The sequence below is a fragment of the Lepidochelys olivacea genome, assembly GCF_965140295.1.
Source record: "Lepidochelys olivacea isolate rLepOli2 genome assembly, chromosome: 13".
NCBI classification, from domain to species: domain Eukaryota; kingdom Metazoa; phylum Chordata; order Testudines; family Cheloniidae; genus Lepidochelys; species Lepidochelys olivacea.
The window spans coordinates 2,766,897-2,793,599 of NC_140423.1; the positions used below are offsets into that span (position 1 = coordinate 2,766,897).

At 56.2% G+C, this 26,703-nt stretch overlaps 1 protein-coding gene across 1 annotated transcript; it reads right to left on the reverse strand.

The window, feature by feature from the left end:
• Nucleotides 1–935: 935 nt before the first annotated feature.
• On the reverse strand, nt 936–26,615 carry LOC311529792 (bactericidal permeability-increasing protein-like). Its single transcript, XM_084646009.1, has 16 exons — nt 26,530–26,615; nt 18,800–18,936; nt 18,241–18,355; nt 10,864–10,992; nt 9,303–9,458; nt 8,257–8,320; nt 7,432–7,492; nt 6,985–7,076; nt 6,069–6,245; nt 5,345–5,404; nt 4,793–4,960; nt 4,450–4,517; nt 4,017–4,059; nt 2,924–2,987; nt 2,729–2,805; nt 936–1,146 (listed from the first exon to the last, which is right to left on the reverse strand). Exons 2-16 carry the CDS (start codon nt 18,900–18,902, stop codon nt 1,105–1,107), a joined length of 1,419 nt encoding a protein of 472 aa, XP_084502135.1. The 5' UTR covers nt 18,903–18,936; nt 26,530–26,615; the 3' UTR covers nt 936–1,104.
• Nucleotides 26,616–26,703: the final 88 nt, after the last annotated feature.

Genomic DNA, 26,703 nt, shown 5'->3' on the forward strand with positions numbered 1-26,703 from the left:
CGGCCGAGTACTTTGGAGGCAGGACTGTGTGGGCTGGAATGGATCCCTCCAGCAAGCTGGCAGGGGGCCAGTTCCCAGACAGACGCCCCCCCAGAGCCGGAGACGCTGTAAGAGTCCCTGACGCAGGCAGGCTCAGGCAGGGGAGGAATGGCGGGGGCTGGAGCCACTGGTCTGCAGCCCGCTGGCTCCTGAGCCTGATGCAGGCAGCGACGGTGCTGGGGCCGTTGCAGGCTGGTGACCTGTGACCCTGTGTGCGGCTTGGGCCCCAGCCCTGAGCACAGCTGCAGGCCAATGTTCCCTTTGTGTTCCCGTCTTCCCACGGCCCTGCTGTCGCCCCAGGGTGCATGAGAGGGGCCTGGGCCCCGGGCCCCGGGCCCCGCGTGAGGGAGTGCTGGGTGCTATGCTGTGGGGGGGGGGCGTCCCACACTCCCTGGTGGCCGTACCCATTATACCCCCAGCTCCGGGGGATGTGCGGGGCCCCTGGACAGCATGCCCCAGAAATCCTGCTGCTTAGGTACAGCAGGGGTCTGCGTGTTGCTCACCCACCCACCCCTGGCTCAGTGGCTCTAGGCTCCCTTCCTGCGCAGCCCCTGACAGAAGGGATGTGCGGCAGGCAGGGCTGGGGAGATGGGGGTATGGATGGAGAGGCACAACACTGTAGGCCCCTGGTGACTGTAGCCAGCCTAGCGTGAGTTAGAGCAGCCCAGGGGCTGCCCTGTGTAGGGGCCAGCCCCAGAACAGGGAGGTGCAAAGGGGGCTTAAAGCTGTCTCTCCCCGTCCCCTCCAGACAGCAGGCGGATCAGAGATGCGGGCTCAGGGCTAGGGGGACTGGAACGTCTCTGTGGGGAGGGGAAGATCTGGAGCAAATTGGGGACTGCTGGAGGGGGAGGGTCAGAGGGGAGGCTTTAACATGACAAGACTGAGTGCATCAAAAATTCAGTTTTACTTAAAGTGACACAAAATCCCCCCCTCTGGCCCTGGTCTCCAGGCCAGCTCCAGGGTCGGCAGCAGCAGGATGCAGGGGGCGAGGGGAGCCATGGGGGGTTGCACGTTCTCCTGTTGGGCAGCGGCTCTCTCCAAGGGGGGCTACCCAGCCCCGGCAGCTCAAGCCTTGTACTGCACATCTGTAGCTACCAACACAAACCCCTGGGAAGACAAAATGGCAGGATGAGAGTCCGTCCGTGTTTCATGACAGCGCTGTGGGGTTGTTTCACGGCTGGTGTAGGAGCACTGGCCATATGGGCTCACAGACCCCCCAGCAGGGGTCGCTGCTGGGGTAGGTGTGAGCAAGGCCCCTGCAAGACCCAAGGCCAGGGGCACCATTTGGGGGGGCAGAGGAGCGCTAGTTCCTTCCCCCCGAGTTTTGTACCTGAGGTCTGCTCACAGCACACATTGTAACCCCAGCCGGACCTCGGAACGGCCATGTGATGAGTTCTGTGCTGCTGCCAGCCTCTGCCTTTGGAGCAGGGAGTTTGTTTACAAACAGAGGCAGGGTGATTAAGATTACAAAAGGCTTGTCATTAAATTAAATTAAGGATCATTAGATGATCCTGAAAGCACTGCCAGGCACTCGAGTTAAAACAGGAAACAAAAGATAGGAATAAATGGGGAGAATGGAGAGAGGTACACCCACATCTGGAATACTGCGTGCAGATGTGGTCGCCGCATCTCAAAAAAGATACACTGGATTTGGAAAAGGTACAGAGAAGAGCAACAGAACAGATTAGGGGTATGGTACGCGTATGAGGAGCGATTAGTAAGACGGGGACTTTTCAGCTTGGAAAAGAGACAACTAAGGGGGATATGATAGAGGTCTAACAAAATCATGCCTGGTGTGGAGAAAGTAAATAAGGAAGTGTTATTTACTCCTTCACATAACACAAGAACCAGGGGTCACCCAATGAAAATAACAGGCAGCAGATTTAAAACAAACAAAAGGAAGTATGTCTTCACAGTCAACTGATAGAATTCTTTGCCAGGGGATGTTGTGAAGGCCAAAACTATACCATTGTTTCCCAATAAGACCTAGATACGTTCCTGGAGGACAGGCATCAATGGCTATTAGCCAGGGTGGGCAGGGATCCAACATCATGCTCTGCGTGACCCTTGCCTCTGTCTGCCAGAAGCTGGGAATGGGGGACAGGGGATGGGTCACTTGGTGACTTCCTGTTCCGTTCATTCCCTCTGGGGCACCTGGCACTGGCCACTATCAGAAGACAGGATACTGGGCTAGATGGACCTTTGGTCTGACCCAGTCTGGCCATTCTGATGTTCTTATATAGAACCCAGATGTATCTTCCCCCTGCTGTAACTCACTAGACCCCACTCCCCTCCCAGAGCTGAGGTAGAACCCAGGAGTCCTGATGGGGTCTCTGTCCCTGCAGAGTTAGTAACAAAGTAAGAATATACATTAAAATTTTAAACCTAACCAGTATCCCTTAAGTGACTTGCCACAAGATGTCAGAACATGTTGGTATTAGAGGTGAGTGGGGCTAATATTTATTTATTTTTCTTTCTTTTATATAGGAATTAGAAACAGTGCTCTGCCAGATAATTGCTAAGTTGTCTGCCAAAAAATACTAGAGTTTTCAGGTAGCCCCTGGAATCACGGTCAAAGATGCTCCCCCTCCCCTGTGCAGTCTGAAAAGGTACCCCTGGACAAGGGCTTGGGGGTTCCCAGTGCAGACACTGGGTACGACATGGAGCCAAGGCCATGGCTGATCCCTACCTGGTTGATTTTGACACGGGGATTCACCAGGCTGACATTATAGACGCTGGGCAGGGGGAATCCTTTCTTCAGCTTCTCTGGGGAGACGAAAGGAGCCCTGGTTAGGGGGGAGGACCCAGAGCCCGAGGGTGGCCAGGATGGGGACTGCTACCCCGAGAGCAAGGAAACGGGGTGGGGAAATGCGGCAGGACTTACTGTTTGCCATTGGCAATGCAACCATCCGCAGCGCAAGCTTCAGCAGGGTCTCCAGAGTCTTCACCTGCAGAACACAAAGCCAGCTGGTGAGAGCTGGTATGGGGCAGAGCCTGGCTCCCTGGGGCCGGCGGGGCCGTGCGGGGCGCGGGGCAGAGCCTGGCTCCCTGGGGCCGGCGGGGCCGTGCGGGGCGCGGGGCAGAGCCTGGCTCCCTGGGGCCGGCGGGGCCGTGCGGGGCGCGGGGCAGAGCCTGGCTCCCTGGGGCCGGCGGGGCCGTGCGGGGCGCGGGGCAGAGCCTGGCTCCCTGGGGCCGGCGGGGCCGTGCGGGGCGCGGGGCAGAGCCTGGCTCCCTGGGGCCGGCGGGGCCGTGCCCTCTGCTCCTCAGTCTGTGTGGACCAGGGGGCACAGGAGCTGTCTATGTGCTGGGGGGACACCATGTGACCCAGCTGGGCAGTGCAGGGGAGGAGCTGTGTGTGCAAGGGCCAGGCGTGGGGTGCTGATGGTGCGAGGGTAAGTGTGGGAACACGGGAAAGGAGAGACTGTATGTGAGTGAAAGCGACTGTAGGAGGGAGGGTGACAGGCTGTGGATGAGTGTATGTGGGAGTGGGTGTCATGCAAATGTGAGTGACAGGCTTCAAGTGTGCATGTGTGTGTATCCTGTGTGCACAAGTGTAACTCACACACTTCCTGGGTGTGGTGTTCGGTCCCATCGAGCGGCACCAAGACCACGTGGAGATTAATTAATCTACGGCAGCCTTAGCTGAGGGCCATAGGGCTCTTAGCTCATGCAGAAGAGGCTCCTGCTTCTAGCTGACGACCAGGGTCTGTTGGTGGTCCACACGCCCAGTGCATCGCACTCTGGCTGCACTGCTGCCTGGGATCTGCTTGGCAGCTGTTATCTGACACTTGCAGTCAGAGCTCAGAGCTCAGCGCTCCGCGGTCCTCAGGCCAGTCTCCCCTTCCAGTGCCGGGGCAGCTTTGCCTGAGCAAGGGCTGTGCACAATGTGAGGCGCCCTTGAGGATTTAGGCCCCTGGAAACCTCCTTGTCCTGCCCTTCCCTGCCGCCCTCCCAGCCCTGCCGCTGGCATGGCTCACCTGGACCGAGCCTATGTGGGACCGCACCACAGACATGCTGAAGCTGTTGGAGACACAGAGACAAAGGTCAGAGCTGAGCGGGGTCTCCCCACAGCGGTAGTGGCTCACAGTGTCCCATGGAGCTAGGGCACCGAAGGGGAGGCTGAGCTCAGGAGATGCAGCGCTGCTGGGAGGGCTCTGAGTTGGGTTTCTCGCTGGATGGCTATCAGTCCTGGGAGGAGTGGGGGTAGAGTGGGGCTCCCAGCTGGAAGGGGATCCCCAGGGCTGAGATATAAGCCCCTGGAGGTGGGGTGTCCAGCTGGGATGTAAATCCCAGAGAGGGGCCAGGACTGGGTTATAAACTCCAGGGGATATAACCTCTCATGGGCGTGGGCACCTGGCTGGGACATTTGTGGGAAGGGGAGGGGAGGCTCCAGACAAGCCCCAGACTCACTTAGTTAGAGCCACGGAGCCCCCGACCTTGGCTGAGTCGAGATGCAGCTGCCCCGCCAGGCTGGCATCCTGCCAACAAAGTGAGACGATTCTTGTTATCAGCAACAGCAGCTAAAATGTGGCCCCGGAGGTCCCACAATATCCATGCCCCTCTCCCCCACCCCCCAGAATCCCAGCTCCAGAGCGCGGGACACCAGCCCTCCCCCAACACCCTACAACCCTCAAGCCAGAGAGCTGGGGCCATGCCAGCCCTGCACCAATGCACCTGGGCCCCTAGGAGAGAAGGATCCAGGATGCCAGGTGAGTGGGCACAGCAGCGGCCCAGGGGTGTGCCCAGTGCTTACCAGGTCCAGCAGGAAGGCCGAGGCCAGGGTGGCGTTTGGCAGGACGACAAAGGCCTCGGCTGCACCAAACAGGGCCAGGGCCAGGCTGTCTGGGTGGCAGGTCAGCAGTGGCTGCTTGCGGGCAGACAGGTGCAGCTCCATGGGCATGTCAGGGTAGAGCTTCTTCAGCTGAGCCAGGGAGAGCAACAGAGCGGCCCGTGAGACGGACAGAAACAGCCAGTGCTCAGCCCCGAGCCAGAGAGACATCCCGCCGCCTGGGGCATGGGCTACCATCCTCCCCCCGGCCCCGCAACCTTGCCCCATCCCCCCATATGTACAGAGGGCGACACAAACCCTGTGTGTACATGGCCCTGTTCCCTGACCCCTAACCCACACCCTCTGGGACTGCATGACCCCGACCCTCGTCCATGGGCACGTGATCCCCTTCCCGTCTTCCTTCGTGGGCAGGGATCTGAACTTCATGGGCAGGGATCAGATTCAGTTAGTGGGGATGCGTTTGCCCCTGTGCCAGGCGCAGCGGTGAGGGCAAAGTGGCTGCCCCAGCTGACTCACCTCTGGGAAGAACAGCCCCATGCTCCCTGTGTTCAGCCGGATGGGGGAGCGCTTCGGGATCTGCAACACAAACACATGAGACACCGGGTTGCTGGGAGAGCACGTCCCAGTGCCTGAGCAAATGCCACCCGGGACAGGCCAGGGAGGCTGCCAGTGGGCTGGGCGGCCTTCTGCTCGGAGCTGCTCTGCTCTCACTCCCCTAGGGCCGCCACCTCTGAGATGCAAAAACCCAGGACATGCGGGATGATCCTGAGCCCATAAACCTGCCAGCTGACAGCCTGCGCTGAGCACCCATACAGCTCTCGCAGGTCAGCGACCTCAAACGAGGGACGATCCTGGGAAAATCTGGACAGGTGCTGTCCCCTTGTGGGCAGCGCTGGGGCACGTTGGCTTGGTGCCGTACCTGCTCTGTAGATAAACAGCCTCCCCTCCAGACAGCACTGAAATCATATAGCAAAATCCCCTGCAGCAACTGGATGCAGCTATCGGGAAAGGTCAGGTCTCCCGGGGGGCTGCACAGGGCCCACAGGCTCCTGAGCGTCACCCTATTCTGGGGCTGAAAGAGCAGGGGGAGTGTTCACCGCACCAGTCATGGAGGAAGGGGGAGATGTCCTGGGAGCTGCTTAGCCAAATCAGGGAGAGGAGAGAGCTCCCCTCTGCTCCAGCCCAGAAAGCAGAGTGGCCCCTCCCACGTCCTACATCGCTGGCTGTCCCAGTGCCGTACCATGTCGTCCCTGAAGTTTTTTCGCAAGGCCCCTGCCGTGAAGTAGACGAATGCAGCCGAGTTGGCCGAAAACTCGGAGAGGCCAAGGAGCAGCATGTGGTCACCCTCGTCGGGCAGCAGGAAAGGGGCAGGGGAAAAGGGGCTCTCTGTGTGCTTGCCCACGCCATAGAACTCGCCCTGCGGGGATGGAGAAAGGACATGTTACGCACCACTCCCCGGGGGATGGGGCGACTGCTGGGTCAGGCCCGGGTCTGGGTGGGCTGCACAGGAGAGAATCACAGCAACTGCTGGCCAATAGAGTGGATTTGGGACTCAGCCTCATGTGTCCGGCTCTGCCAGCACGTGCTAGGGCGGTCTGCAGAACAGCAGATCTGCTTTAGCCCAACACAAGTCATTAGGCTCAGTGCAAGGGGGACGGGGGCACTCTCTGGCCTGGCCAGACAGGAGGTGAGAGCCAATGATCTAATGTCCCTCTAGCCTGAGATGTCACAGGGGGCCTGAGAAAAGCAGGAAGCTGCAGGCTCCATCACTCCAGAGACAGGCAATCAGCCCTAATGGTGAGCAACCAAACCTGACTGGGTTCAGGGGTAGGTGCGGGTCCATGGAGGGGCAAGTCACACTGGCAGCTCTGCTTCCCCCACACCTAGAGAGAGGTGCAGTGCCCAACCACCGGGACTGCACTCTGCGTAGACAGCACATGCCAGCAGAAGAGTCATAGATTTCGATTTTCCCACTTTGCCCCTGAAGAGCAGATTTTCCCTTTACAAATGTCGCGGCTGCTCTCTGCCCAGGCCGTCGTTTTCCTGCTTGGCAGGTGTCCTGCTCCCAGCAGATCCGGGCCAGAAGACACCCACAATGTTCTGGGAAGTCCACCTCCTTCCCGAAGGGGGTCTGGTGCCCTGCCCGGCTGCTTTACCTTCAGGTCCATGTCTCCATGATCCCTGGCAATCACTGGCTTGTTGACCAAGGAGTAGTCAATTACAGCAAAGGGGTCGAGCTGGGCTGAGACTGCAGAGAAGCCACAGACAGAGGAACACTGCAGCACAATCCAAACCAGTGAGTCCCCCCATCCCCTCCCAAGTCGATAACATCCAGACAGCTCGTCTGAGTCAACCCCAATGCCCCCCAGAAAAAGCTGGGGGACCAGCCTGTCTTTTTTCATTTCTTCTTAATCACCAGCTGAGTTGAATTCGCATCCTGGATAAAGTCTAGGTTTCGGCCCAGATTCAGCCGTCCTGCTGCCTCACACCCTGATTCCACACCTAAGTATTCCCTGATATTTGCCCCAATTCTCAGGCTTTCAGATAACTCATCCCATCTGCCCCCCATGTTGCTACAGGTCTCCATGGATCCCAGTTCTTACCTTGCATGGTCTTCAGGACTCGCTCCAGATCACTGATCCCTTTCCCGAGCTCAGGGCAGAGCTGGATGGAAGAAGAGAATGTTACAGGTTCAGAAACCCTTTCCCAGAGGAAAGAACAGGCTGGGAGTTCTTGTGGGGGCATGGAGGAGCTGTTCAGGATCAGCCATAAGGTGAATGGGGAGGGTTTGTGGATACTTTAGTCACCTCCTGTCTAATTTCCTTCCTTCCTTTCCTTGTCACTTCCTCAGGCTTAGAACTCTCCTCTGAACAGAATGGCCTTGGGTTTCTCAGCTGGGTTTCAAATAGAAACACTGATACAATCCCCACCCAGGAGCTGCTCTCCACTGCCCCAGGACGAAGAGGTGTCCAGCATGACACACAGGGGCAGGGATGGTAGTGGGACCATATTTCACCCCATGTACCAGGTACATTAAGCAGGAGACCTGAAGTGACCAGCACTGGTACAATAAGGCTAAGTGTAACAACACTGGCCAACATCTCCCTCTAGTGGCCTGATCCACTAGTGGATAACAGCCTACCACTGCTGCCAGTGAGTGGAGTTAGCTCAAGCGAGAAAGGTCTGTGGAGCTGTGCTGAAGATGTAGAAGCAAGCCCTGCTGATAACCCGTGTTTGGAGGGCTCACACCACAAGGACCTTGTACTCAGCAGCTCCCCTAGTGGCAATGAGCGAATGAGTTTAGTGCCTGGTGGGAGAGGCCAGGAAGGAAGACTCTTGTTCAGCATTAGCCAAACTCACCCTCCTCCTAACTCCCGAGTCCTGGCAGACAGGGCCGGGGAGCTGCTATCAGCAGGGTAAACACTCACCTGCCTATTTACTTCATACCGCAGGGGTGCCTGGAGAGCCCCCGTGAACAGATTGTAAAGCCAGCTGTGGGGAGAGAGAAGGAGAAGAGTCAGTGCTTAGCACATAGCTATGGGTGGGAGCTCCCGAAGCACTCCGCGCTGGCCCAGCTCCGTAACACTCCCAGGGCTGTCTAAGGCAGCACTCAAAGCACTGGAAAATCCCACTCTGAACAGACAACCTCTTCAAAGCCTGGGATGAAACTCCACCGCCCTCCATTCACTATTGACTGCAAGAACTTGCCGTGCCATCTTCCTGAGTCTGCAGACAGCCTGAAACCACAGCTCTAGGGGACATGACCTGCCCCCATTCATCTCCGGGGATACTGACATTTATACCTATGGCGCTGGCTCACCAAGACCCCGATTTTCAGTGACCTAGGTGTGTCTCTGTCTGCCTGGTTTGCACAATTTCTGACTGGGTAACTGCATGTGGCAGTGGCCAAGCAAACAGGCAGGCTGCACACCAGCCCTGCAGAGACCTGCATCGCTTTTCCCCAAGGCCTGAGGCTGAAGACAAGAGTGACTTGGCCAAGTCAAAGTTCAGTTAGTAAAGAAGGGCCATATTGTAACCTCCCTCTTTGTGCGACTCTGCAATTGGCCAATGGGAGATCTGTGGGGATGGACGGACGTGCCCCATAAGTCATCAGCCTGGCCACAGACTATAAGTAAAAAGGTAGATTGACCCCCCACGGCAGAGTGACTCTGACACCCTGACCTAGAGGAATAAAACCACAGACATGACCTGATCCTCTGAAAAGTCTGCTCCAAACCTGCCCCCATCTCCCAGCCAGCCCTGAAGTCCAAGCCTCAGCATGGTGCTTTCTACACCAGGTGCAGATAGTGAGAAGGCCTGGGCTCTGTGGGATAGAGAGGGCGTGATGTGCAGAGCGCAGGCCCCCCGCCACCAAGAGTGCCCCCCTGTAAGGGGGCTGACAGCATAAGCAGCCTAGCTGAGCCCAGCTTGGGGGATAAGGGATGTAGCAGGGCCTCAGAAAGCCAGAACTCACCTGGCTCCATCATGGAACTTCACCTCCAGCCTCCCGATGCTGGAGTGGCAGTTGGTGCTCCACACCTGGGGACGGCCACTGTCATCCCTGCTCACCCCGAGCTCGGCGGAGAGGGACAGGTCCCTCACGCTAAGGTCAAAGGAGCCGCTGTCGGGTCTGGGAAGGGAGGAAAGCACAAGGCAGTTCAGCACCTGCCGGCTAGCGGAGCTCGGTCTGCCCTAGCTACGGGCCCAGAGGCAGGGGTGAGAGCCCCAGGGAGACGGCACTGGAGAGCGGAGTCAGAGCTGTACCTGCAGAGGGACAGAGCAGGGGCAGCGCCAGCTTCCCACACTGCCCTGCACAGGCAGGGAGGGATGGCTCAGTGGTTTGAGCATTGGCCTGCTAAACCCAGGGTTGTGAGTTCAATCCTTGAGGGGGCCATTTAGGGATCTGGGGCAAAAATTGGGGATTGGCCCTGCTTTGAGCAGGGGGTTGGACTAGATGACCTCCTGAGGTCCCTTCCAATCCTGATATTCTATGATTCTATGACTTCCTCCAGGGGTTGGGGGAGCGGTACCCCCACGACCCATCCGGTCCTTGGCTTCTGCTCAAGGCTGCCAGCTGTGCTGGTGGGTCCTATGGGGCACCTGCCCCCCTACGAACCGCACTCAGCACCCCTTGCCCAGAATGTGCCACTACCCCCGCACGGAGTCGTCACCTCCTTTCCCTGCCTTCTGCTCCATCACCCCAGAGCAGTGCCTCCCAATCTGCCCCCCCTTCCCCAGGTATCTGTGCAGCCACGGAGGGGAGCCAGGGCATGGTGGGAGGAGATGAATGAGGGGAGGTTCCCTCTTGCTCCTTTCCCTCCCTTCCTGCTATGCTCCTGCACCAAGGCTCAGGTAGCAGGAACACCCCCCAGGCTGCGTCACCGATGGCCCCTGGGGAGCAATATGTCCGCAAAGGAGACGGCATCTGGGGCTCCCTTCCCTTGGTCCCTTTAGCAAAGGAACTCACACACCCTTTTAGACCCATTGACCGAGCTAGGAAATGAGGGCCCTGCAGGGCTTGGGGCCTGCAACCAATGCAAACCACTGTGGGGGGGCTGAGGAGCTGGTAACCATTGCAGGAGCTGTGCCCCACAGGTGGGGGATCAGTGCTCTCAGCACAGGCAGGAAGGGGGCTCAACGTCACCCTCTTGGGGTTGCACCGCAGGGCGGCACTGGAGACAGCAGCAGCAAAGCGGGGCCCTGTCTGACTGCTCCCCTGAGTAAAACTGGCCCCTGTCCAGACCTTGTGTCAGCATCCGTAGTGCCAGCATCAGCCCCACTGCCCTTCCCGCAAGGCCACGGTCAGGCTGGGGAAGTCACCTCTGCAGGTGCGCGCCCCAGAGCCCCCGCTCAGTGGAGCTGACCCCGCTCTGACTGTGGTGGAGAATAGCACATGGCATCTGAACTGGCTCTGGCCCTTGATGGGAGTCTGGGGAGCTGAGGGGAATGTGGGGGTGGGGTCCCCGTTGTGCCTGGGGCTATGGAGGGCTCCCAGTGGCCACACATCACGGCACCAGCGGCAGATTAACCCTTACATGAACAGAACTTTCACTCGCCAGACACCGCTGAGCTGCATGTGGGCATTGCTGACCACGAGCCTCACACCTGTCCCCTCGGAGAAGCTTACGACCGACTCATTCAGCTGCAGCTCTTGAATCTGGATCCTGCGAAGCAGCAGAAAGACACCCATCAGCCTGACTGCCCGAAGGCCATACACTCCCCCAAACACCCCAGTAACAGCTTGTCATGGGGACCTCGGGAACTTCCAGGAACCTCGTGGCTGGGAGACGGACTCCTGGGGCTGCTCTCTTCACAGCCTCTCTGGCTGCTGGGTTCTAGAGAAACTGACCAGAACTGCGAGTGTGTGTCTGGGAAGGGGGGGGGGGGGCGTCTGTGTGTGTCTGCATGCGGGTGGGTGGGTGTTTGGCCACAATTTTCAGGACAACTTGGCATGTTGGGTGCTGAATCCTGGAAAAGCACGCCCTGAGCTTGACTGAATGTCCCCCCGTTCCTCACCAGTGCGAACACTCGGGGAGCAGCACTGGTTTTAGCAACATGGGGAAAGGGACATTTATTGCAGTTGCTCATCCTGGGAGTGTGGGCGAGAGAGAGAAAGCAGGTCAGATCTGTGTGTGTGTGTGTTAGAGCAAGTCGGGGCAGAGCTCTCTGGGTGGGGTGTGAGACAAGGAAGCAGGTCCTTTGGTATCACCTATGCAGTGGAAAGGAGCGTGTGGCTAAGAGGAGATAAGAGGCACTCACAGAGGGAACACGGGGATGGGGAACAGCCTGAGTGGGCAAGGTGCGAGGGGAATGGGGCTTTGAGAGGACTTGTTAGTGGAGGAGTTCAAGAAAAACACTCAAGGCGCCTAATTTCTAATTGTCACGGAGTCCCTGGGCGATGCTCTGGAACTGCTCCCCATGAAGCCAGTCAGGACTCTGGGGCAGTCGCCTTTCTGTGAGCAGCCTGTCTTCAGGACACAAAGCTCACACAGCTTCCACCTTCCTGGGTCTGACCTCGGAGCATTCAGCATCCTCTGCCCCTCCGTGCGCTTCCCACAGCGAGTCCGCTCAGGCGGGGTCCTGGGGAAGCCAGAGGGTCCTGCCCCCCAACTTCGCAGTCAGATGTGACTCTCAGCCAGCCAGTAAAACAGAAGGTTTATTAGACGACAGGAACATGGTCTAAAACAGAGCTTGCAGGTGCAGAGAACGGGACCCCTCAGCTGGGTTCATTTTGGGGGCAGTGAGCCAGACAACCACATCTGCCCTTCACTCCATGTCCCAGCCAGCCCCAAACTGAAACTCCCTCCAGCCCCTCCTCCTCTGGGCTTTGTCCCTTTCCCGGGCCAGGTGGTCACCTGATTCCTTTGTTCTCCAACCCTTTAGCTCTCACCTGGCAGGGGGGAAGGGCCCAGGCCATCAGTTGCCAGGAAACAGGGTGTCGGCCATTCTCTGTGTCCAGACTCCTGCACACACCGGCCCTCTAGGGCTCTGCAATGATCATACACCCTTACCCCACCACCTAGATACTTAAGAACTGCCTAGGGGAAACTGAGGCACCCCCACACTATTCAGAGGAAACATTAAGAAGAGTCCCACTTCGTCACAAGGGGAAACTGAGGCACCCCCACAATATTCGGAGGAAACATTAAGAACAGGCCCACTTCGTCACATCTCTCCCCCCTTCGAGATCGAACTGAGCGGGGTCACTTTACCCGGTGACCTGGGGAAGTTCGAAGCCACCAATGTTCCCATGGATGCCCCAGCATCTCTCCCATTCCTTGGTAGGAGTTACACCAGGCCCTTCCAGTTTCACGCCCTCCCTTAGGTCGGGGGTGGTCGATAGCACTAGCAGGCTGCATGTGGGAAGGTTTCTGCAGCCCATGCCCTTTGGCCACCCCAAAACCCCAGGGGGTCAAACTGGGATTGGGTTTTCTCCCAGAGCTCCAGTCTGGAGGGCTGCAATTCGGGCTCTCTTGGTTAAGGGCCCCCATCTTGACCTGGGCCACATACTGTTCACTTACAGAACTAGAATGGAGACATCCCTTTCTCCACAACCTTGTCTCCCCAACAAGCTGGCCAAACACAGCCACTTGGTTATAGGACGGTATACCTTTCTTAACAGCTTTCACTCCATCTGAGACCTTCTCAAAGCTCTCCACACTGGATCTTTCAACAGGAAAGTCAGTGGATCCATTCACAACAGAAAATTTCTGGCTGTTAGGAACTGAAACTTTCTTGATTAAATCATTTTCACACCCTTCAGTTGCAGTAAACTGCTTGCAAAGACTCCATGAGGATTCCTTTCCCTAGGGCTTTTCTATGCAACAATTCACCCCTCACAGAAATTCTGCTCTTACCCTCTTTACCTAGGGCTTGCTCTAGGGGAACACTTTCCTGAGCAACAACAGACTCTTTCTGGGTCTCCCTTACATCCAGAATCACCTCTGGCCCATCAGGCGGATTCCTACACAATCCCCTTTCAGGCAAACTTACAGACTTCCTAGATAAAAGGTTAGAAGCATTCTCCTTCCCTTTGCCACACACAAGTTCAGGAATCTTTTCCTCCTTGCTACAGGTTTCCACACCCTCAGTAGGTAACACAATCACACACCTTCATGCTCTCCTTGTGCCCTGGCTAGGATCTCACCCTGATTAGACAAAGTTGCTCCACCCTTTCCAACAACACACTAGCAACAGGCAAAATACAAGCACCAGAATTGTCTGGTCTCGGGGATTTTACATAGACCCTAACTGGATGCGACCTAGTTACAGGGCCATTCTCCCGAGCAGACACAAACTTAGGACCCTTCCCTTCCTGGGCTTTAGCTGAATCCAGAACCAGCTCTTAGACAACTGCACGACCCTCAACCATCACAAGCTGAAAGGCCCCTTCTGTCTGCTCCCCAGACCAAGAAGAGCCGGACACACTTTCTCCTTTACCAGACACACAGGTTGGGATCTCATTCCCTTTGTCCCAGCACACAAGGCTGGTCACAGACAACTGCTTGGAGATCAGGGTAGCTCCCTCCATAGGCAAGTCAATACCCCTGACAGACAGAGACCCATTTCCTTCACTGTCCCAATTCTCCACCCAGCTAACAGGTAAGGTCCAGGGACTCTCATCTTCCACTCTCCTCGCCTTCCCACCCTGCTGATTGGACACAGCCATCAGATCACAAGGCTGCCTAGGCTCATCCAAACTTTCCTTACCAAGCACCTTGCCACTCCCCACAGATCCCGTGCCCTGCCTGTGTCTCCCCCCACTCAGCTGGGGTCTCAGCTCCCACTGTGCTCAGCACTGCCCTTGCTGTCCCAGTGGGAGCAGGCCACTGCTTTCCTCAATGTATCAGAGCCAGCGAGAGTCCCCACTCTGGTGTGCAAGGGGGCAGGGAGCCCCCTCTGTCCCACCCAGCCCCAGGGGTCTGGTTACAGGCAGGCAGGTAGCCTGAGCCTAGCGGCTCCTCCCTGCTGCCAGCCAGGTCATCTTGCATTTTCACTGACCATTTCCCTCTCCGCCGATTGGTTCCCTGGATTCAAATTCAAACCCTTGGCAGTTACAGGAACAGGGCCTGGATCGTGTCCCAAAGAGACACAGTCACCCCACAACAGGGTCTCACAGCTGATATCCTGGAGAACCCCAACAACCAGCCAGCCCCACTCCTCCTGGGTCTGCACAGGGATCTGGGCCATAGGCAGGGCGAGGGGCTTCGTCCCTGGGACCCTCACCCAGCTCACCCAGCCCCTCAGCATCTGAGGCTGCACCACCCAGGGCCTGACACCAGTTCTCTCTGTCCCAGGATCTCGCCACCCCAGGAATGTCTCCCCATTGACTATCACCTTCTACTCCCACTGGGGGTCCGAGGGGCCTGGCCCCAGGAAACTCCACACAGACATATAGGTTGGGGTCAGGAGTGGGAGCGTGTCCACCTCCCCACCCATCTGGCTGATGGAGTCTGTGGCCTTGGGACCCAGCAAGGGAGCTAGACACCGGAGCTTTTCCGCAGGGTCCCCTTGGTTCAAATCGCCAGCCTGCTCAAAGGCAGTGAGGTGGGCATCCACCCCCCCCCTCCTTAACTAGGGGCAGCAATTTAGTCTCGAGGTTCCCTGTGGAACTGGCCCCCCGGGCTCTATCCCCACTCACCCCGGGGAGGTCCCCTAGGCCTCTCTGCTCCCCCACCGCCAGTTCATGCTGCTGCTGCTTCTGCAGCTCTTTCTCGGGCTCTCGCTGTCTCTCACAGTCCTCTTGCTCTCTCGGACTCAGCTCCAATCCTGTCCGTCTCGATCCCCCGATGGGGAACCCGATCATGAAGAGCCCCGTCTGGTCGGGGACAGGAGTCTTGGCGATGCCTGGCTCCCACTCCAGCTGCTCCCAGATCCTGCGATAGCCCCATTTGGGGTCAGGAATCTGTTCCTTAGAGCGGTCATCCTCCTCCAGCTGCACAATTAACTCTGCTTTGGTGAACTTTCCAACGCTCAACCCTCTCTTTTTGCACAGGGTTACAATGTCCTTCTTAAGGAGACGGGGACAGGCCATCACTCCGCTCCTCCCAAGTTGTTGTGGACTCACAGGCCCTTGTGTTCTCAGCTCCCCACGGTTTCCAGGGAGAACCCCTAGTGTGCCAGCCCTTCTCAAGGTCACCACCTCTTTGCCAGGGTCGAGCTGCAGACTCCTCCGCCCCTTGGACTGGTCGCTGCAATCCCCAGGGGAACCCTGTTACTGCAAAAGTCCTTCTCTCTCCCCGCGCCAAGCTGCAGGCTCCTCCTCCCCTGAGACTGCTCACTGCAGTCCCCAGGGGGACCCCATTACTGCACAGTCCTTCTCGCTGGTCACACACTCCCAGGGGTTAACCGCCCCCCGAAACCGCTCCTCTCTAAGCCTTCAGCAGGCCATGTCCTCGGCGATCCCCCTTCGTGTTACTGCTCCCCAGTCACTTACTGCAGGAAGCGCCATCCACGGGGTGCAGTACATCCCACCGCTGCCACCAGTTGTCACGGAGTCCCTGGGTGATGCTCTGGAACTGCTCCCTATGAAGCCAGTCAGGACTCTGGGGCAGTCGCCTTTCTGTGAGCAGCCTGTCTTCAGGACACACAGCTCACACAGCTTCCACCTTCCTGGGTCTGACCTCGGAGCATTCAGCATCCTCTGCCCCTCCGTGCGCTTCCCACAGCGAGTCCGCTCAGGCGGGGCTCCTGGGGAAGCCAGAGGGTCCTGCCCCCCAATTTCGCATTCAGACGTGACTCTCAGCCAGCCCGTAAAACAGAAGGTTTATTAGACGACAGGAACATGGTCTAAAACAGAGCTTGCAGGTGCAGAGAACGGGACCCCTCAGCTGGGTCCATTTTGGGGGCAGTGAGCCAGACAACCACATCTGCACTTCACTCCATGTCCCAGCCAGCCCCAAACTGAAACTCTCTCCAGCCCCTCCTCCTCTAGGCTTTGTCCCTTTCCCGGGCCAGGTGGTCACCTGATTCCTTTGTTCTCCAACCCTTTAGCTCTCACCTGGCAGGGGGGAAGGGCCCAGGCCATCAGTTGCCAGGAAACAGGGTGTCGGCCATTCCCTGTGTCCAGACTCCTGCACACACCGGCCCTCTAGGGCTCTGCAATGATCATACACCCTTACCCCACCCTCTAGATACTTAAGAACTGCCTAGGGGAAACTGAGGCACCCCCACACTATTCAGAGGATACATTAAGAAGAGTCTCACTTCGTCACAAGGGGAAATTGAGGCACCCCCACAATATTCGGAGGAAACATTAAGAACAGGCCCACTTCGTCACACTAATGTGCCTACAACAGCTCGGTGCATCGAGCTCCTGCCCTGGCCACTCGGGTGCAGTCTGGAGTCACAGCAGTTGAGTCACAGTGGGCACTATCCAGAGGGCAGAACATCTGCCTGTTCTTGGAGGCCAAGGTTACAGGTCCTATCAAGCAGCTCATGGCTCAGAGCCCCAGCACCTGTCCTGGGGCCAGAGACATTGAGCTGGAGGTGAGATGTGACAGAGATGGTCGGCAGGGAGAGTCTAGCCAGCTAAAATACCCATCACCATAGCATCTGGGCACCTCACCATCTAACTGTAAGAGGGGGAATCGTCCCGCTATTGTGGGGAACTTTCCTGGTTTATACACGACCCCGGTGAAATGGGCTAGCAAAAGATCTGAGTCCTCGCTCCCACTCCCTTTACCCAGCGGCCTGCCTGACCTCAAGGGCCCCCCGTCCACTCTCCTATGTGGCAGAGTCCTCCTAACCCTGACACGGCTGGGCCCAGGATTCCTGGGGGGCTGGGCCTGCAGTCTTGTCGTGGGCACGTAGGGCAGGGGCTAGGGTGTCCCCACTCCGGGGCACTGTCTCTGCACTGATTGCTTCCCTGCCCCACTGCTCACCGCAGAGTTCATTTCACCCCGCCCCTGGCCGTCTCGGGAGCGCAGGGACATGGGGGTCACGAGCCCCTCCCAGCCTGGCCTGCAAGGCCTCGGGCCTCCCTGCGCTGGGTCTGGGGCCCGGGGCCCCTGGACTCCCCAGCCGCTCATGTGCCCGGCCCCGGCGCCGAGCCCAGCCCCATTCACACGCTGGCTCCAGCTCAGCTCCTGGGGCTGCTCCTCTGGCCCCGGCCCCGGCCCCGACTCTGGCCCTGCTCCCAGCCCAGACGGGCTCCTGCTCTCCCCTTAGCTCTGCCCCTCTGGCCCCGCCCGCTCCACCTTACATGGGACCCTGGCCTCCTGACTTCCTCATTGGCCTGCCTGCCCTGTCAATCAGCCTGACCTGGATCATTGGCCTCTCCCCATTGGCCCTGCAGACTGCCAGTCTCAGAGTCCTGATTTCCCATTGGCCCTCCCTGTTTCTTTTGGCCCTGGGAGAGGACCAACCAAAAAACCGGCACTGAGTTTCAGTGCGGGCCCAACAGTTCCCTTACATAATGCATGTGGCCCAAGGGAGCCTGGGGTGGAGCAGGGAATTGAACCCGGGTCCCCGGCTGGTGCCTGCACTGCTAGGCCACCCTACCTCAGTACCGTGGTGCTGGCTCAACTCAAGCCGGCTCTGACCCTGCCGCTGAGGAAGCCAGTCCCGATGGGATCCGTGGCACGGAAGGGAGGGAACACCCCGCCACTGAGATCCCCGTCCTCCCTCATGGCTGCACCCCTGTCTCCTGGGGGGTCGGGGCCATGGTGGGAGAGCGTTCTCTCATCCCATACGGATGGGCAGATGTGTGGAGTGGGAGCTCCTGCAGCGCTAAACCAGCTCACGTAGCCCGTGCCCAGCCCCGAGCAACTCTCATCAAAGAACCCAGGAGTCCCAGGGACGAGCCCAAGGTGTCCAGTGCAGAGGGCCTGCAAGCCCCACTGACTCTGTGTGGGGGAGGCAATGAGTGCGTTCCTGGCCCCAGCACCAGGGAGAAGGAGACGCGCTCTTACCTGGACACGGAATAGCCCACGTCCCCAATGAGAGGGATGTTGTATGAACCATTCAGATCCGGGACATGCTCCCTCTTCAGCAGGGACTTCACCAGCTCCAGGCCGAACTGCTGACCTTGAATCAGAGAGCAGGCTGGGGTCACGGCAGGGCCCACGGGGAGCAGGCTGGGGTCACGGCAGGGCCCACGGGGAGCAGGCTGGGGTCACGGCAGGGCACTGCAGAGAGCAGCTAGGGGCTGTGGGAACAGGAAGGAGGTGACAGTCACACATCCTCCCTCCACGCTGCCCCACAGCATGCAGGGGAAGGAGCGCTCTGGGAACATTCCCCAGGCTGGCAGAGTTAGGTCATCCCCCTCGGTTAATACAGCACATGCTGCAGGGAGTGGTGAGGCTGCTCCCAGAGCGTGGATCCCAAGGGACAGATGCCAGGCCCTGTTTCTGGCTCAGAGGGAGAGCAGGGCCCTGGGGATGTCTCTGTACAAGGAAGCCCCAGGCTGGGAGCACAGGGCACAGTTCCGGTGAAAAACAAACAGGGTAATAATTATGCAAAGCCACAGACCGTACTCCAGGCCCTTCTGCGTTACTCTGCCTTTCAGGCCGGCATTGGTTCCCTCCGCCCGAGAGCAAGCGCCCAGCAGAACAAAGACAAATGCCCAAACCATCCTCTAGGCCCGGAGCTGGGATCCTCTTCACCACCTGGAGCAGGGAGACAAAGGTACAGGGCTAGCAGCATGTGATGGTGCAGCGCTCCCAGGACCCATCACAGAGCTTCCCGTGGGCAAGCTACAGGCCTGGCGCTGGGTTCCCGGGGCTGGGTTCCCAGCTCAGCTCTAAAGCCTGACTTTGGGCCGGTCCTTTGCCGCAAGAGCCACGTCACAGGGAAACCGCTTTTCTCTCTCCCCACGGAGCTGCTTGGCAAGCCTGGAACGGTGAAGGCAGCCTGGGGACCCATGAATACAGCCCTAGCCAGTACCTCAGCTCCTGATGAGACCCGTCACTCCAAGTGCGCACCTGGGGATAAACCCAAGGCACGACCCCGCATTTTATATGGTCGCTGGCTGGAGAGGACATGCTGTGATGTAACGGGGCCAGCTGGGCTTGCCCCTCTGATGACTCGGCAGGAAAACTTTTTGTCTTTTGTGCTTCCCACTGTTACTGATACTTGCAACAGAGCCGGTTTTCGCACTGCCCGTGACGCTAAGATGCTGTTCCTGCGGCCTGCCATCGAAACCCCGTCCTTTCCCCACACGGTGACTCAAAGGGGAAACCAAGAGAAAGGCCCGGCTGATTGATTCGCTTATTTCCATCCACGCCCCTGTTTGCAAAGGTTTTTTTTCTCACACAAGCTGCTGGGGAAGCAGCTGCTCTTTGCATGAACACAGACTCCACACAGGCTGGGCGAGGAGTCATGCAGGTGTTGGGGGTTCATTGCTCACTGTTTGCTAGTTCTTAATCACTCTCCTGCCTAAAAACAACCACTCTCTCAGGCAGGCGGCAGAGCTGACATCATGTGACCAGGATGAGGGCTCACACGCCGGGAGCGAACAATCCCATGGCACAATCCCTGGGAATGGCCAGGCTGGATCACCCCCAGGTCCATCTAGCGCAGTGACTCTAATGGGGCAGTACCTGACGCTGCAGAGGAAGGTGGCGGATGGGGGATACTCTGCCCCTACCTATTAGAATGTATTATTATCTGTATTACCATAGCGCCTAGGAGCCCAGGCCTGGACCAGGACCCCCTTGTGCCAGGTGCTGTACAAACCAGTGACGTCCACATGCATGTTACGGGGGTGGCTGGGCAGACCCCTGGTGGGGGAAGCCTGGTACAGGAGCTGGCCCCATAGCAGCGGCGAGGAGAAGCAGCCTTTGCTGCCCCACTGCCCGCTCACATTTGGCCCTGCAGCCCCTCCAGGATGGGGCCATAGCCCAAACCTGAGCAGTGCTGAGCTCTCCATGCACCAGATTGTAATGCCACTCACTCAGTTTGGGCCCTTCCGTCCCCTTGTCATGACGGAGCTGTTGGTGGGTCCACCAAGGCTGCGTCTCCTCACCCCTACTGGGGGGCTGACTCCTGCACCAGGGCTCCCTGCCAGGGGCCTGCCCAGCCTCACTCCACCTACTGCAGCCCCATCCCCTCTGCTCCACCTGCAGGTCTCACTCAGCCACCGCATCAAGACCTGCTTCAAGTATGGGGAGCTGCATTGAGTGCCCATGTGAGGGAGCGGGCTGGGAGAGGGCAGGTGGGGAGCCCTGGGGTGGGGGGCGATGCTCGGGGGTTCAGTTGTGCATGCCGTGTGAAACGTTTCTGGGACACCCCAGGACAAATACAGAACAAAACGACAGTCCCTGCTCCAAAGAATCTACAATTTTGGTGGGTCTCATCCTAGTCTCTAATAGCAGGAGGTTTAATAGCCCTTCCGCTATTCTGTGCTAATCCTGGATATTCTTGTTATCCATGAAATGTCCAATCCCGTTGTGATTCTTGCTAAATTCTTGGCCTCAATGGCTCTCTGTGACAGTGAGTTCCACAATCTCCTCTCACACTGTGTGAAAAGGTGTTTCCTTCTATCAGTTCTGAATTTCCTACCTTTTAACGTCATAGGCTGTCCCCTTGTTCAAGTATTACAGGAGTGGGAGAACAGATGCCTCCGATCTCCCTTCTCTAGGCCATTTATTATTTTATAGACGTTTAAAGGGGACAGTGATCAATTCTTCAGCAAGTTCACCGAGGGCAGGAGAAGAAGGAATCAGTTTAGGTTGCAGGTTAGGTTCAATAGTAGGAAGAACTTCTAACTCTAAGGAGAGGTGCACACTGGACCAGGTTATCCAGGGAGGTCATGGAAGCACCTGGAAGTTTTTTTTGGAATAGGTTAGACAAACCCCTCTCAGAGGTGGTCTAGGTGCACCTAATCCTGCCTCAACTCAGCATGAGGCAGAGCCGAGATGACCTCTGGAGGTTCCTCCAGCCCTACATTTCTATCATTCTACAATCCTTCCCCTTTCACTCGTCTGCTCTCCAAGGCAGCGACCCCAATTGGTTCCATCTCTCTTCAGAGGAGAGTCTCCAGACCCTTCTCTGGACCCCTCCAGTTCTGCACTCTCCTGTGTGCCATGGGGTGTCATTGTGTGGAAGAGACAATAGAATATTCTCAAAAAGAACAGGAGGGACTTGTGACACTTTAGAGACTAACCAATTTATTTGAGCATGAGCTTTCGTGAGCTACAGCTCACTTCATCAGATGCATAAAGTGGAAAATACAGTGAGGAGATTTATATACACACAGACCATGAAAAAATGGGTGTTTATCATACACATTGTAAGGAGAGTGATCACTTAAGATGAGCTATTACCAGCGGGAGAGTGGGGTGGGGGGAGAGAAAACCTTTTGAAGTTATAATCAAGGTGGGCCATTTCCAGCACATTTCCAGGAGTTAACAAGAACGTCTGAGGAACAGTGTGTGTGTGGGGGAATAAACAAGAGGAAATAGTTTTACTTTGTATAATGACTCAACCACTCCCAGTCTCTATTCAAGCCTAAGTTAATTGTCAAGAAATTCCCTGAAAAAGCATAGGAACAAATCCGCACAGACACACCCCTGGAACCCTGACCTGGGGTATCTATCTGCTACCCAAGATCCATAAACCTGGAAATCCTGGGTGCCCCATCATCTCAGGCATTGGCACCCTGACAGCAGGATTGTCTCGCTATGTAGACTCCCTCCTCAGGCCCTACCCTACCAGCACTCCCAGCTATCTTTGAGACACCACTGACTTCCTGAGGAAACTACAATCCATCGGTGATCTTCCCAAAAACACCATCCTGGCCACTATGGATGTAGAAGCCCTCTACACCAACATTCCACTCAAAGATGGACTACAAGCCGTCAGGAACAGTATCCCTGATAATGTCACGGCTAACCTGGTGGCTGAACTTTGTGACTTTGTCCTCACCTACAACTATTTCACATTTGGGGACAATGTATACCTTCAGATCAGCGGCATTGCTATGGGTACCCGCATGGCCCCACAGTATGCCAACATTTTTATGGCTGACTTAGAACAACGCTTCCTCAGCTCTCGTCCCCTAACGCCCCTTCTCTACTTGCGCTATATTGATGACTTCTTCATCATCTGGACCCATGGAAAAGAAGCCCTTGAGGAATTCCACCATGATTTCAACAATTTCCATCCCACCATCAACCTCAGCCTGGACCAGTCCACATAAGAGATCCACTTCCTGGACACTACGGTGCTAATAAGCGATGGTCACATAAACACCACCCTATACCGGAAACCTACTGACCGCTATTCCTACCTACATGCCTCCAGCTTTCACCCTGACCACACCACACGATCCATCATCTACAGCCAAGCTCTGCGATACAACCGCATTTGCTCCAACCCCTCAGACAGAGACAAACACCTACAAGATCTCTATCAAGCATTCTTACAACTACAATACCCACCTGCTGAAGTGAAGAAACAGATTGACAGAGCCAGAAGAGTACCCAGAAATCACCTACTACAGGACAGGCCCAACAAAGAAAATAACAGAACGCCACTAGCCGTCACCTTCAGCCCCCAACTAAAACCTCTCCAACACATCATCAAGGATCTACAACCTATCCTGAAGGACGACCCATCACTCTCACAAATCTTGGGAGACAGGCCAGTCCTTGCCTACAGACAGCCCCCCAACCTGAAGCAAATACTCACCAGCAACCACACACCACACAACAGAACCACTAACCCAGGAACCTATCCTTGCAACAAAGCCCGTTGCCAACTGTGTCCACATATCTATTCAGGGGACACCATCATAGGGCCTAATCACATCAGCCACACCATCAGAGGCTCGTTCACCTGCACATCCACCAATGTGATATATGCCATCATGTGCCAGCAATGCCCCTCTGCCATGTACATTGGTCAAACTGGACAGTCTCTAGACACAAATCAGATGTCAAGAATTATAACATTCATAAACCAGTCGGAGAACACTTCAATCTCTCTGGTCACTTGATTTCTGACCTAAAAGTGACTATTCTTCAACAAAAAAACTTCAAAAACAGACTCCAACGAGAGACTGCTGAATTGGAATTAATTTGCAAATTTGATACAATTAACTTAGGCTTGAATAGAGACTGGGAGTGGTTGAGTCATTATGCAAAGTAAAACTATTTCCCTTTGTTTATTCCTTCCCTTCCCACCCCCACTGTTCCTCAGACGTTCTTTTTAACTCCTGGAAATGGCCCACCTTGATTATCACTTCAAAAGGTTTTTACTCCCCCCACCCCACTCTCCTGCTGGTAATAGCTCATCTTAAGTGATCACTCTCTTTACAAAGTGTATGATAAACACTTATTTTTTCATGGTCTGTGTGTATATAAATCTCCTCACTGTATTTTCCACTTTATGCGTCTGATGAAGCGAGCTGTAGCTCACGAAAGCTTATGCTCAAATAAATTGGTTAGTCTCTAAGGTGCCACAAGTACTCCTTTTCTTTTTGCGAATACAGACTAACACGGCTGTTACTCTAGAATATTCTCAATATTATTCCCTGTCCTGTTCCTCAGGAACCCTAACACCTCGGCCATGTTTGCGAACGCACTTGTGCTTTGAGCAGAGTCTCCATCACGCTGTCCACAATGTCCCCCAGGTCCCTCTTCCAGCACTTCAAAGGATCATAAGAACATAAGAATGGCCAGACTGGGTCAGACCCAAGGTCCATCCAGCCCAGTCTCCTGTCTGCTGACAGTGGCCAATGCCAGGTGCCCCAGAGGGAATGAACAGAACAGGGAATCATCAAGTGATCCATCCCCTGTCGCCCATTCCCAGCTTCTGGCAAACAAAGGCTAGTGACACCATCCCTACCCAGCCTGGCTAATAGCCACTGACATGGCCCTAAGGGTACATCTACACAGCAGCTAAACCACCATGGCTGGTCCAGGTCATCTGACTCAGGCTCGGGTTGCAGGGCTGTAAAACTGCCATGTAGACGTTCAGGCTTGGGCTGGAGCCCGGGCTTTGGGACCCCATGACATGGGAGGGTCCCAGAGCTCAGTTTTTAGTCCTGTTGCCTAAGTCCCACGAGCCCAAATCAGCTGACCTGGGCCAGGGAGGGCCAAGCTGTGTGTCTTTTTGTTCCAATATAGATGTGGCCTAGGTGACCAGCTTGGGACCAATCGTAGGTTCAGTGGAGTCACATCAGCTGCTCAGCCAACACTTGTGCCCAATAAATGTATCGACACAAATCCGGAGCTGGGGACAAGCAACTCGTAGACAGAGCAAAGGGCTAAACTCAAAGTCAGTTAATTCACACTGAACAATTCCAGCCCCATGAACCCTGGGGCCAAAAGATGTGTAAGCCAAAGGAAAGAGAGGAGACTGGGGAAAATCCTGGGGGCGGCCTTCCCTTTTGCTAACTGTGTCACACACAGAGCAACTTCCCTTCCTGGCTTGCACAGAGCAAACTAGATACCTGCCAAGTGAATGAGAGGGGAAGGGAAGAGCCACTGGACATAGGGGGATCAGGAGCCGTCACCTCTCGGAGCAACTTAATGCCAGCTAGTGACCGTGCAGGTGGCCCACTGGAATCACTGAGAAGACATCCATGGGAGGCAATGGGCTTTGGTCAGATCCTCAAAGGTATTTAGGCTGCTGACTTCCATGGAAATCAGTGCAAGTTAGGTGCTGAGGATCTCTGAGGACCTGGGCCGTGGTGCCTATGTGTCTGGGAAAAGGAACCCCAGAAATACTTCAGCTAGAGAGCACTACAGCAAGAGATACCAGGACTAGGTACCTACTGGTGTGGTCCCCGGCTCTGGCGGGGGACATGCTGCTTGGGAAGGCACCTCGAGTAGGATTTTAAATATTTGAAGGAATAATAACCACTCACATGCGAACCCCAGAGGCTGACGTCCGGGCCCCACTGATGTCAGTGCGAGTTTTGTCATTGACTCATCTCTTGGTTTGATGTCAGTGGGAGCGGTTCCCCAAGATTTGACCCCTAGATTGTGAATGCCCACTTCCCTGTTGGCAGAAAGCAGCACCGGTCGTGCCAAGATTCCTGCAGCCCGCAGCCTTTTCAAATCTCCTGGCAAATCTCACTTGGCAAATCTCACCTCCTGCCCCACACAAGACTTGGCTTAGCTACTGCACACGTCTGATAATACGGACACCAGCATGCACCTGGTCCTGCCTCGCTAGGAAGAGACCAGCTAGAGTGGAGTCAATGGCTGGATTCCTTCTCCAATGACTCTAGCCAAGACTGGAAAAAACCTAAACTGGAAAATCACATCCCCTCTAGAATTACTGCCCCATAAGGAACCCTCTGAAGCAACTGCCCAGTCTTAATAATAATCGTAGCTTGTACTCACGATGCTTTGTTGTGCTTCCAGAGAGAGCGTCTTTCCCACGAGGAGCAGAAAGCCCACTTGCCTTCCAGCAATGTCAGAGGGCTTTGCCTCATACCACGCCCTACCAGCTTGACAAACACACAGGACTTTTCCACACCTTGTTTGCAGGCAGGAAGCAAATCAGGTTAGAGCTGCCTGACTCCCCATGTTTCCTTGCAGAAAGGAAGGAGAGGCGCACAGGCTCTCTGGGACTATCCAGCCATATTGCCCCAGAACATCCCCGTGGTACCCTGACAAAGTTGGAGGCTATCTCCAGAACTCACCCTCCCTGGACCCTCCTGACTCTCAGTCTTGTCTCCAAGCCCAGAGAGGGCTGCCAGTCACCAGACATGGGCCGTTGTCCGCAGAAGGAAAGCCATTCTTTTGGCTTCTACCCTTGGCTCTGCCTGACACACTGGTGACTTGAGCAAGTCACGTGGCCTCGCTGGGCCTCGTTACCCGAGCTGTAAAATGGGGTCAGCATCACCTAGGCACCTGCTGGCCTCTTGCTGGCTAGCGTGTGCCTGTTGAAATGTGCAAACTATTATTATAGCAGTGGTCCCTGCTGCAGCCTGGGCAGTTATTGCAACCCCTGGGAGTCACATGGCTGCTTACTCAATCTTCCTCCCTATGCTGAGATCCCCCCCTGCTCTGGGTCGCCCATGCAGCATGTCTTGACCCAATCATTCCGCACAACTATGGACAGACAATAACCAATAAGACGAGCCCCTAGTCTATCCTTCGGGTCCTGAATGCACTGCACAGGTAGATGAGTGAATTGTCTCTGACCCAGTGATACGAACCCTAAAAGCACAAGTCAGCTGGGCTCCCCAAATCCTGGGGTAAACCTTCACTGAGACCTCACTGCAGAAGGGAAGATCTTGATACCTGTTTGCTTCTTGGCTCTGAAGTCCTTGCAGTGTCCAAACTGGTTGATTCCAGTGGGTCTAAGTCCCAGCACCAGGACAGCTCCTGTTCTTATAGCCTGTGTTGACATTCAAAGTTTCCCAAGTCCTTGACGGTCTGGTTGAACCAGAAAGGCGCCAGGTTTCCTTGCTCCTA

Excerpts from the sequence above, each read along its gene's own strand:
- LOC311529792 (XM_084646009.1), bottom strand. The coding sequence starts at position 18,902 with ATGGTTTGGGCATTTGTCTTTGTTCTGCTGGGCGCTTGCTCTCGGGCG. Across the intron at positions 7,077-7,431 it reads AGTCCTGAAGACCATGCAAG|TCTCAGCCCAGCTCGACCCC; the intron begins GTAAGAACTGGG and ends GCTTCTCTGCAG. Across the intron at positions 1,147-2,728 it reads CCCGTGTCAAAATCAACCAG|GGGTTTGTGTTGGTAGCTAC; the intron begins GTAGGGATCAGC and ends TTGTCTTCCCAG.